Source organism: Squalius cephalus (genome assembly GCF_949319135.1).
Source record: "Squalius cephalus genome assembly, chromosome: 6".
NCBI lineage: Eukaryota > Metazoa > Chordata > Actinopteri > Cypriniformes > Leuciscidae > Squalius > Squalius cephalus.
The window spans coordinates 45,520,937-45,533,846 of NC_137127.1; the positions used below are offsets into that span (position 1 = coordinate 45,520,937).

General features: G+C 38.2%; 1 protein-coding gene across 1 annotated transcript in view; it reads left to right on the forward strand.

Moving 5' to 3' along the window:
* smtla (somatolactin alpha) overlaps positions 1–12,910 on the forward strand; it is a gene marked incomplete at its 5' end in the record, with an annotated part of 92,792 nt that overhangs the window by 68,265 nt on the left and 11,617 nt on the right. The window contains 2 exons of the mRNA XM_079874701.1: positions 3,611–3,620; positions 5,571–5,648. Coding sequence (XP_079730827.1) covers positions 3,611–3,620; positions 5,571–5,648 — 88 coding nt within the window. The remainder of the gene's footprint in view (positions 1–3,610; positions 3,621–5,570; positions 5,649–12,910) is intronic.

A 12,910-nucleotide genomic window follows, 5' to 3' on the forward strand; every position in this document is an offset into this window, starting at 1 on the left:
AGTAATGCGATGTACTGCTGATATTTACTCTACACCATGACGCACAACGCTACTTCTGACATTATAAGTTTCGTAAGTTCCGCTTTAGGCGTAAGTGGACTGAGTATGTTTGTTTGGCCGGAAGCTATAATTTTACTTTGTAACATGTTAAATATGGATATTTTTCTTATACAAACTCATCGCTTCGCTTCAGAAGGCCTTTATTAACCCCCCCCGGAGCAATGTGGAGCACTTTTATGATGGATGGATGCACTTTTATGGACTTAAAAAATAAACAGCCATTCACTCCCATTATAAGGCTTAGAAGAGCCAGGACATTTTTTTAAATAACTCCGGTTGTATTCATCTGAAAGAAGAATGTCATATACACCAAGGAAGACTTTTTATCTCTAAGTTGTGACTATATATCTTGCAATTTGGCAATATCTTACTATACACTGTAAACAAAAAGTTGCTACCTTAAATTTTTAAGTACAATTAACTTGGATATTAATGTAATTTCAACTTAAATTACATTAACTCCTTAACTGTCACCGTCCCACAGGTGGGACGTTTGCCCATATATATTTAAAACAATAATATCTTAGTAAAAACCTAAAGTAATATTGACAAACTATATATCATTTGAAAGCTTACAATCTCATATTGAGCGTGAGTAAATCATGAGCTAATTTTCATTTTTGGGTGAACTATCCCTTTAAACTAATTTAATCGAAATATTAATATGTATTTATTTTCTTTGCATATTCTCATTATTTACATTGCACATGGTTAATGTGTAGTTGTCTCATAAGTACTATTATCAGACAGTTGAACCACACATTATTTCACTGTTTCTGCATTTTTCATGAGAGAATGAGTTCATTTTTCACTTTCTTCCAAAATTTGATTTATTAAATATATGTATATTATCATATGTATTTTGTTTTATTAAATATCTTCATTATGTATTTATCAGTCGTTTTAATAAATAATATATAATAAATTAATATACTGTATGAATAATTGAAGCAGGCCGAACTGAATCAGTAAACAAACTTATCCTATAACTCCGAAGTACAGTTTGTGGTTTGCTTAGTAAAGTTTGTTCGGAGATCTCGCTTGTGAACGTATGAGCCCTAGCTGTTAAAAGTTTGTTTACTGCACTTGTTCTGTCTGAGATGTTGGGATGATGGAATCCAGACATCTAGCTGACGCTGTGTGTTGTGTGTGTGAGCGGTCTGCTGGTATTGATACTGATGAAGCCCGGTCCGTTTCTGCTGCGAGCGTGAGAACTACGATGACGTCCTTCTCAGCATCTGTCAGCATCTTCTCTCTTCTGCGCTCGCCACAGGCTCATTGACTGGAGTTTCACCGGTCTCACGCCAGCGCCCTCTTCCCCTCATCCGTTTCTCTCCGCTGGGTCATCCTGGGTTAGCCTCACCTCCTCCGGTCGGACTGGGGAGAGAGAGGAGAGAGATAGAGCTGAGGAGGGGTATATCCACTTTGCTGTGGCAATTTGAAATGAGGGGCAGGCCTGCGAGTGTGACAGTCTCGGCATCATCACACTGCATGCGTATTAGAGTAAGTACCCTGATCGGCCATGTGAAAAGCCACTGGGGACGACCCTCTGATACGCCACTTCCAGCTCCAGCCTCACACGGAGCTCTATTTCACGGCCGGCTGGCCTGATTGAAAGTAATAGGGGGACTGAGGCTGTGATGAACTGACATGCCCAATAACTTTCATTACGTGGCTGTAACCTTGTCCCGCGCACTAATTAATTTTTCTGCCAGCAATCATATGCCTGTGTGCTGCAGACTGGAGCGCAACCCCTGTCTGATCTCTGTGCATCTGCTGGGAACCACAGTTAAACTCTGCGTGGCCAGAAGTGTGTGAAGACCCTCTTCTAATTAACAGGTCTGACTGGGCCCACTATAGTCTAGCGAAGGCAAATCTTAATGTTACGCCATACAGTAACTTTCTAGAGGATTCTGTGCGGCCGACAATTTGTCGAGAGCCCTATTCTATTCCAGCATAATGCCCCTGTGCACAAAGCCGAGTCCGTACAGAAATGATTTGCTTGTGTGGAAAAACTTGACTGGCCTGCACAAAACTCATTAGGTATTGCCGCATGTAGTGCAAAGCCTTCTCAGAAAGTTTAAAGTTGTTAAAGAGAAACAATTCCTTTGTTCCACCAAAGGTTTTGGAATTTAATGCTCAACAAACACATTTGTACTGAACCTTGTTTCTGCTTGATAAGTTACAATGAAAAGGTAATTGCCGCATTATGTTGTACAATTGCAGCTTTAAGTTGTGTAATTGCAACTTTATTGCTCGGAATTCAGACTTTTTAGATCCCATTTGTGATTTTATGTCTTAAAATGTGACTTTAAATCTTGCAGCTCTGACTTTGTCTCTCAGAATTGTGACTCTACATCTCGCAGTGTGATTGTATCTCACAAATGCGGCTTTAATTCTTGCAACTTTGACTTTGTTTATAATTCTTTTTATCTTATAAGACTTTTTATCTCTAAGTTGTGACTATATATCTTGCAATTTGGCAATATCTTACAATACACTGTAAACAAAAAGTTGCTACCTTAAATTTTTAAGTACAATTAACTTGGATATTAATGTAATTTCAACTTAAATTACATTAAACTGACTTTAAAGAATGAGCTTAAAAAAACATATTTTGATGAGTTAAAGTAATGTAAAAACATATGTTAGGGTTTTCACATATTGATCCTATCATTTTTACAGTGTAATTGTGATCTCTCATTTGTGACATTTTCTCATAGTTGTAACTTTATATCTCACAGTGTGTCTTTATGTCTTACAACTGAGGATTTGTTTGTCATAATTTTCATTTTATATTGCTCAATGTAACTTTATACAGTATATCACAGCTGCTCTCAGTTGCAACTTTGTATGGCACAATGTGCCTTAATATCTCACTATTGAGACTTTTTTTCCAATGTCTAGCTCATAATTTATACATATGGATAGCTTTTATACATATGGATGTGGTGTTTGGCTCTTATTTGTCGTAATATATTCAGTACATCCATACGCTATAATAACATATGGACCCTCCCTCTCTTGTTCATAATGATAGGTATTACACTGAATATGAATGCATGAACGCATAAACAGCATTATTTGCAGTCTTTTATTAGCTGTCGTAGAAGTGCATTAGAAATCTCATGCATGCGAGGCAAGCTTGTAAAATCTGGGCGAATAAATATTACATGATGTATCTGATAAATAGATGCATGAACAGAATGCAGTGTTTATGACCATGGTGAGATGTCCATCTACAAGTGTGAGAGAGTGGGAGGGAAGCGGGCGGATTTTCGGTGCAGTTTTTTTTTTTTTTTTTTGCAGGGCTTATATACAATACATCACCTTTCCTTCTTTTATTGTTGGAGGGTTCCACATTTAAATTCCTGACCATTATTCTCCCCTCTGCTTCCATTTGTTCACCTTTGCACAAGCAAAGTGCATACAGTGTTAGAGCGCCACCTGGTGGACACTTTTAAAACTTTATAACCTGACGATATCTAATCTCTTTTGTTGTTGTTTTTACTTGATTTTCTTATGATTGTATTCTTCTGTGAATGTTCAGGTATGTTGTGGTACACTGGTATTGGTTTTCCTGTTGTTTTTTCCCTTTTTCCATTCATCACATTTTTTGACTGAAGTCAATTTTGAATCCGTCACCAAGACAGATGTGCGTCTCGGAGTAATTTTTGCACAGACAAAAGCCTGTGACTGACATTTCATGCTCGGTATGATGAACTACATGCATTCATTTGTCCCAGACATTCGTCCCTTGGCCTTGATCCATTCATTGAAATGTGAACAACTGACTCTGATTCTCTTGAATGCATTCGTTCATTAGGATGTGTACAATTTTCATTGTGCTTCAACAATGAAATCCCGCCCCCTCCCGTGCATTCTTTCCCAGCGTTATCGCAACGCTTCCTCACGTCTTCCCCTTTCACGCCTGGAGAATTCTCTCCTTTGTAAGATGGAGATATCTGTACCTTTGAGTATTCCTTTAATGACACGGCCGCCTTTGTGTTACTGCCTCGCACGCCTCTGCCTGCTGTTCGCTGACGTCTTATCTGATTGTTGTGTGTGGCTGCTTCGCTTACAGCAGTCCGTTGGGTAAATTCCCTTTGTTGGCCCATGAATCTAGATTGCACACAGTCACAACAGCAGTAACAGAAACCCAATGCTTACACATATGTGTATGTAGATGTGTTATTCATGCACTTGCACACAGATGTGTTTTTTTACACTTGGAAAAGTGTCTTAACCCCTTTTTGCGGAGAGACACAGTGAAGGCTTCTGGAGCTTTGGATTGTTTCTCGCCTCTAAGACTCCTGAGAACTGAGATGAAAATAAAACAAAAAAGTGTCCTAGATTTGAGCGAAAAGGATAAAGTAGAGAGGAGAGAGAGAGATTAAAGTGCATGGAATGATTCGGCTGTAGTCATATTTTATTTTCTCCGTCCTTCTCCCCTTTTCTCTCTCATTGGAAACGTGACGTTCTTAGTGACATATTCTGGATTAGAGGCCATCAGATTAGAGACGCAGGTAAACCTGACCAGGTAATTCCCTACGACACGATTTCAAACTACCAGAAGACTTCAAAATACAATAACATGGCAAAAAAAAAAAAAAAAAAAAAAAAAACAGCCAAAGCTAAATCAATCAATATTCTTGAAGTTCTTGCTAGATCATAGTGATGTTTGACATTGCTTCCATTCCTCTCGACTTCACTTGAACTTGAAGTTGGATCATAAGTAAACCTTGTTCTTTATGTGTTCAGGGCTTTTAAGAACAAGACCTTTGTTCTTTTAAGAATTTTAGACAACATGATACAGTATTTCTGAGAGCTCTAAATGACATGTTGACTGGTTTGTACAAAACAGAACAGCAACAGTGAAGGACATCCTTTTGAGAACATGATCATTAAAAACATTATTATACAAATAGTTTGTCCTGATTCTCTGGTCAATTCTTTATTCTTCATTTCACCATCTAGGTTAACTATAGATCCGATATAGACCGGCTTTGAGTATGAGTAACCCACTTCTAGCCAGAATAACCTTGAATTTGGTTACATGTCATTTTTGCCAAAATATCTTGTGAGATGTACGATATCCCATCATGTAAGCAAAGTCAACAGTGATTAAAGGCTTTTGGTTTCATTTCTTTGACACATTAATTAATGACTATTCTATTCTTGGGCTATGGTTAAGACGTCTATTACATTTTCACTGACAGCCCAAATGTTGCCTTGTTTCAGCCTAGACGTCTGAGCTGTGTTTGGACGGCTATTGGCGTCTTTTAAACGCAAAATTGCTTGCTGGGTGTAATTAACTATTTAATTTCCATGCATTTATTCATTTGGTAAGTAGTCATGTAGAGTCATTCGGTCATTATCACAAAATAAACCCCATTTAGGTGATACTAAATGGGGTCCTGATATGCAAAAATGTCACTGTTGCATATTCACTGATAAGAAGGGTGCTGAGTCTGAGAATAACTTATCTCCCTTTTCTCTTTTGTTCTCAGTCCGCCTCTGGCCCCAGCATTCCCTCAACTCGTTCACAAGCATGTCAGAGAACGGAGAGATGCAGAAGGTCAGAGCCAGTAGGGACTGACTCGTGTCCTCCTCTGCGCCGCTGACTTACTCACTGCAACATCCCAGAGCCATTCCTCATGTCTTACAAATGCATCCGTCTATGTCACATCACATTACACTCGGAGACTCTGAGGAAAGGCTGACAGTTGAACGTATACTGTAAGAGATGTCAGTGATTTTCCCTTCAACAGTATTTGGGGTAACACATTACAAGTAACTTGAGATATGTAATCAGATTACTTTTTTAAAGTAACAAGTGAAGTAATGCATTACTTCTAAATTTACAACAAAATATATGTTTCTAATAAGTAACACAAGTTACTTTGTTTTCCCATTTATTGACCACAATTTATTTATTGAATTTGCATTTCATTCAGCCTGATGCGTATTCATTCACAGTTGGTGTCAAAGGGCTATATATATATATATATATATTAGAGGTGGGCATAGATTATTTTTTTTAATCTAGATTAATCTAGATTAATTTTGAAATTAATCTAGATTAATCTAGATTAAAATGGCTCATTTGAATTCTGCCGAAGGCGTTCAGAATATGTGTGCTACCAAAATAATGACTATAAAAGTAAGTCTTTGAGAACGGGTTTCTCAAGCCATGTGGCGCATTAGACCAGGGGCTCATCTCCTGTTTCCAAAATGCATCACAAACTGCTTGAGAAAGCTGTTCTACTCATAGACTGTAAAAGGTTATACTGTTACCGTACGTAGGCAACATTAGGTAGGCCTATGTTATTATCAACTACTATAGGCAATCAATTAGGGATGGGCGATATGGCCTAAAATCCATATTGTGATATACATTGCAGCCTCTTGCGATAACGATATTAAAATAAAACCATTTCAGAACAGGTTACACAGACCCTGCTAAACAACTGCTAAATGTTTTTTTTTTTTTTTTGAAAGGGTGTATGTAGTTTTGAGAACATATATTGTGCAAAACTGTAAGTATACAACATAATTTTGCAGATAAATAAAATGTAAGTACACTAGCTGCAGAGACTTAAGTAGGCCTAGGTCTAATGTTTATTATGGCTTGGAGCTTATGAAACCCCAAATTTAAAATTAGAATATTGTCTAACTGATGTCTTTTCAGTTAAAAAGAAACACAACAACGATTCTTAAAATCGGGCGCTTTTAATAAAAAGAGATTATGTGCTACACCACTCACTAAGATATATTGGGAATAATACGCGCGCGCTGGTATTCAGTGATATGTTTCGTTTTGAATTTGAGGTGGTAGAACGGATTAGTCGTGTGTTAACTTACCGAACTGTTACCCCACACAGTCTACGTCGGACGGCTTAAATCCGAACCAAGTCCAAATAAGGGTTGCACCGATCTTTTTCACCAGCTTTCACTTTCAGCCGTGTTTACTTAAGATGACGACGAATATGATGCGTTGCAGCCGGGTGTTCCTCGCGGCCGCGGGTAGATTGCGTCATCATAGCTTGTGTAGCTTGAGCCAGCTCCCAACGCTCCCAACCCAACTTGGAGAATAGATTAACGGCGATATTTTTTTTATCGCGCGATAAGAGTCTCGCGTTAACGCAGCGCGTTAACGCCGATAACGGCCCACCACTAATATATATATATATATACACTCACCTAAAGGATTATTAGGAACACCATACTAATACTGTGTTTGACCCCCTTTCGCCTTCAGAACTGCCTTAATTCTACGTGGCATTGATTCAACAAGGTGCTGAAAGCATTCTTTAGAAATGTTGGCCCATATTGATAGGATAGCATCTTGCAGTTGATGGAGATTTGTGGGATGCACATCCAGGGCACGAAGCTCCCTTTCCACCACATCCCAAAGATGCTCTATTGGGTTGAGATCTGGTCACTGTGGGGGCCATTTTAGTACAGTGAACTCATTGTCATGTTCAAGAAACCAATTTGAAATGATTCGAGCTTTGTGACATGGTGCATTATCCTGCTGGAAGTAGCCATCAGAGGATGGGTACATGGTGGTCATAAAGGGATGGACATGGTCAGAAACAATGCTCAGGTAGGCCGTGGCATTTAAACGATGCCCAATTGGCACTAAGGGGCCTAAAGTGTGCCAAGAAAACATCCCCCACACCATTACACCACCACCACCAGCCTGCACAGTGGTAACAAGGCATGATGGATCCATGTTCTCATTCTGTTTACGCCAAATTCTGACTCTACCATCTGAATGTCTCAACAGAAATCGAGACTCATCAGACCAGGCAACATTTTTACAGTCTTCAACTGTCCAATTTTGGTGAGCTTGTGCAAATTGTAGCCTCATTTTCCTATTTGTAGTGGAGATGAGTGGTACCCGGTGGGGTCTTCTGCTGTTGTAGCCCATCCGCCTCAAGGTTGTGCGTGTTGTGGCTTCACAAATGCTTTGCTGCATACCTCGGTTGTAACGAGTGGTTATTTCAGTCAAAGTTGCTCTTCTATCAGCTTGAATCAGTCATTGTAACACAATACTTTTAAAGTAACTTTCCCAAAACTGGCCTTCTAAAAGGAAAGACATAGAGAGTTTATCTGTGACGAACTGAAAACAAATGTTTTAGGTAACACCTTATTTTACAGTGTCCTTGTTACATATGTTACATGTACTTACATAGTAATAACAGTAATGTATGCATAATTACATGCAACTAACCCTCCACCAAAGCTTAATCCTACCCTATCCCTATAGCAAGTTCATGTAGTTCATTATTATTACTCAGTACTTAAATGTACAATTACACTGTAACAATGACTCCTTAAAATAAAGTGTAACCATGTTTTCATTTATGTTTAGATCGATCTGAAAATAATTTACTGTATTTACAAGAGCCGTCAATATATGTTGTCCCTGTAACAATGTGATGCTTTCCGTTTTTTTCAATTGTAATGCATCCATTCCTCCGTCCAACTGATGCTGCAGTCTTTCAGCGGCTTTCTCTTTGAGGGTGTGTTTCGATTTTCATTGAGAGCCATTGATAGTTAATTCCAAAGTCTGAAAGTGGTTGTATTTTGTTAAAAGCTCCATCTGCATTTAATCTGAGTCAGTGAGAAGGACTTTCTCAGTTGTTTACCGATAATGGAGTGTCTGGCTACACGATTGTTATTTGTGTGTATTGTGTTTATTATCTTGTTCAGACTAGTCCTTTAGATTTAAAGCAGAACTGAATAACACTTGAACAATCAAGATAGACAGATGTATCCTGAAGGAAATAAAAGAATAGTGTTAAAGTTATAGGTATACTTCAGTTTAAGGCTTTTTTTTTTTTGGTCACATCACGGCTGATATGCTGATGTCATGATGATCAGTTCACATCACTCAGTCCGACACCATATTTGCAGTGTGAAAATGCTTGTATGGTTAAATAGATGCAAGTGAGTAAAGATCAATTCCATTTTAATATGCAAATATTTGTCAATGTTGGTTACATTTTGAATGACAAACATCCTATTGTTAGTCAATTGTAGATTTTCAAGCTTCAATCTTACATTTTGTAAACATGTTTTTATAAAAAAATATAATTAGACTGAAGAATTTGAATGACCCTAAAGTATTAACCCTATAAATCCTGCTGCATATTTGACACACACATTTCTATCTATCTATCTATCTATCTATCTATCTATCTATCTATCTATCTATCTATCTATCTATCTATCTATCTATCTATCTATCTATGTCTGTCTGTCTGTCTGTCCATTATTTTTTCAGACTATTATTTTATATGTCAGGCTTAATATTAGAGTATGAACTCCAAAGTATTAACAAATGCTGACAACCTGATATTAAAGTGGCTCTGGTGTACAGTGTAATTTCTAAGCTATCAGCATACAGATAGATATAATATTATATATATTCTTGGGATGGACACTTTTTACTTTGGCTAGTATGCAGCAACTACATAGCTATTCTCTAAAAACTATTCAGAAGAACACAGCATAACAACACACTGTCATTGTGATGGTGAGTTTTGCATGAGCAACCACCAGAAAATGTAAAATTCTAGTTAATCGTACAGGTTATAGGCAAACAGCAGATAGCAGAACTGCTGTTATTTACACATTCAACCCAGTGACCCGTTTTAGTGTGGTTGTTGCTGTGATGATACGGCTCGTCTTTAAGCCCAGGCACCACCATGACATTAAGTGCACAGAGAGGATGAACACACTGCCAAGGCCTTCGGGAAACATGCCATGAAGCGGACAATCAACGTATCATACAAAATGGTCCTGAAAAAATCTGAAGTGAGCTAATTATGCCTTGTTTTTAAACTCCATCTATCCTTGTATGATTTATTCATAGTCTAAGCAAGTATTCTGCATTTTTTTTTAACTTAAATCTCATTTCATATGGGACCTAGCGAGCAATTCGTCTGTGCCCCGAATCCCAATGAGGGTGTTTGTGGGAGAGGGTGAAGACTCAGCATGGTAAATAGAAGGAGAGGGGTTTTCAAAAGGTTAGCTGACAATCACTGCCACACACTCCGGCTACAGCGGCAGACAGTAAAACAGAAGGTGCAGGAGATATTTTGTTTTGGAGGAGAGCTTGGCTGTAAGTGTCAGGATCGACCCCTAACCCATACTGCATTAATTATCAAAACACTTCTGTTATTCTTGGGGCTGCCGAATATGAAGTAGGCTATATTGAAAAAAAAAAAAAAAAAAAAAAAAAAGCTTTAGATCTGAATATGCCGAATATGCATTCACCTCTATCACCCTCTCACAGTGGAATGCTTCTAATTAGTCGATATGCATAAATTTGAAGCCTTACCCTCACCTTTGAAGGAGCATATTTTCATTTGACAATGCAGATTTCTTTCAATGTGACACCGTTGCATCTAATAATACAAAAAAAAATAATATTGCATAATCACTTTTAATGAAGACTCAAATGAAAAAGTAGAATAAAAATAAGATTTGTTTTAAATAAGCAGGACTTTACTGAGACAAAATGCCAATCATAAAAAAAGTTAAATTGCCTAAATTCCTCATTCCTAAATCTAAAAAGATGTTGAGAGAAGTATGCTTAAAAAGAGGTTTGCCAGAAGGTAAGGAAAGTAAATGTAATCTTATATAAGTAAATGTATTATGTTTTAAGGATGTTCGAAATATGTTTACTATAAAGCAATATGAAAGTAGCCTACTGATTTAAAAGAAAAAGAAAAAGGTCAAATTTTGTTTAGTGTAGTGGCATCTTTTAATTAAAACTTTTGAAAAAAGAATAATAAACAGATTTCCTTGAATTAAATGTAGCAATTTACACATGAATGAATTTGTGAACAAAGAAATCAAATGCAACAATATAAGAAAAACTCTATGCAACTCTATGCAATTATTTAAAGACGGATACATGGTTACACTTTACTTTAATAGTGCACTTTGGCCATTCTATAAAGTAACTTTGCAACTTCATGTCAACTAACTCTCATTAGAGTATTAGACTGTTAGGTTAGGGTTTGGTTTAGTAGAATAAGTTATATTAACTTATAGTCAGTTGAGGAGCATCAAAATAAAGTGTTAGCAGATATTAAGCAGACACTCTACTAATACTCTAATGACTGCTAGTTGACATAGTTGCAACGTTACTTAGAATGTCTAAAGTAGACAATGGAAATAAAGTGTTACTGAATGATTTTTTTTTCTTTTTTTTTTACAGTATGAACAGTTGAGTTGATCATGACAATATACACAACAGATTTACGGAAAACTGAACTGAACAATTTACAGGAGAATGGATTTGCAAACAACTGAATACGATAATTTAAACAAGAACTGATTTATGAACTATTATTATTGTCATTGGTCAGAAAAGCATAGCCCCGCCCCAAGCTTACGCCATTGGTTTATCCAATCTGTGCAAATGAGCAACCATGTTTAAGTTTTTTGAGAGAATCAACCTACAAATGACTTTAATCCACTGTGGTTGTCCACATAACATCAACAAATGACACACTTAACCTTTAAGTTATAGCCGGAGAGTTGATGTCTCAACAGTAATCTTTGAATCGTTGGACTATCATAGTTCAAACTAACTCCAACGCACTCAGGCAACATCTACAGAGAGGATGAGATGGAGAAAAAAAGAGAGAGCTAAAAAGAAATATGGAAAGCCAACTGATCTGATAACCACAATAAAACCCTCTGCGATTGGAAACTCTGCCGTCGGCCTTGCCGAGTGAAAATGTCAAATGGATGGAGACGCTGCATGCGCTGGACAACTAAAAAACATTCAGAGCTCAAAGATAGCATTTGCTTTGAAAACAGGGAAATGTGGTGAAAAGGTGCCCTGTGTATGCATGAGACATCTCTTAAAAGCCATCTGTCCTCCCTCTCCTTTCGGAGACGTCGTGTTTGACAGCGAGACCCAACTCGTGCTACGTTTGATCCTCTGATAACCCGCGAGGAGGCGCGGACATGAGAGAGGCATCGCCAGTGGCTTAAAAAATGAAAGAAACCAGCCTGGTGCGTTGGACTAGTCTTTATCCTCATAGACAAAACACAGGGATGGCCTTAGATTTAGGATTCTCTGAAGAACTGGGAAGTCCTGGAGGGCAGACAACGTGTTTTATTTGCGCCACATTTTGGGTTCTCACTTTGAAGAAAATATAATCTGGGCTCGCCGAGCTCCGAACGCCAGGCCGATCCTCAGATGTACTTTGTGTGGATGAAAGGAGGTACAGGGAAAAGTGGAGACGTGGAAAAAGTGAGCACTTCTGAGTCATCTGTGTGTTAGGGAGTCAGGAAAACATTCACGCGTGCGACTCCAGCGCTGAATCTGATTGGTTCGCCCTGGTTGTGTGGCTGCATATCTTTGCAGCGAGCAGAAGGATATCGGTGTGACTGATCTGATTTGCAGCTTTTGTCGTCTTCTTTCTTCAGATGATCGCTTCTGTATTGCAGTGTGGGTTACGTCTACCTTTTTTTGCAGAGAGGAAAATATTGCAGATTAGGATTCAGGAGTCTTCCCTGAGGGTGACAGAAGGACAAGGGCACGAGGGAAGTTGCGAGACAAGGAGTAGGTGGTTGGATCTGAACATAGAAGGCCTAATTACGCTCGAAGCGAAGCGGTAATGCATCTTTAGCCCAGAACTGTCATCTACCTAATCTCTCCATAACCCCACCCCTCACACACACAGCATACACAACAGCTCGTATAACACAACGCTTTCTTTCCGTATTTATTTATAGACCCACAATGTGCGCTGGTTGGTTGATTGATTGATGGGTTTGTTGTTTGGACGCTTGCATGCATGAACGCTTAGGCATT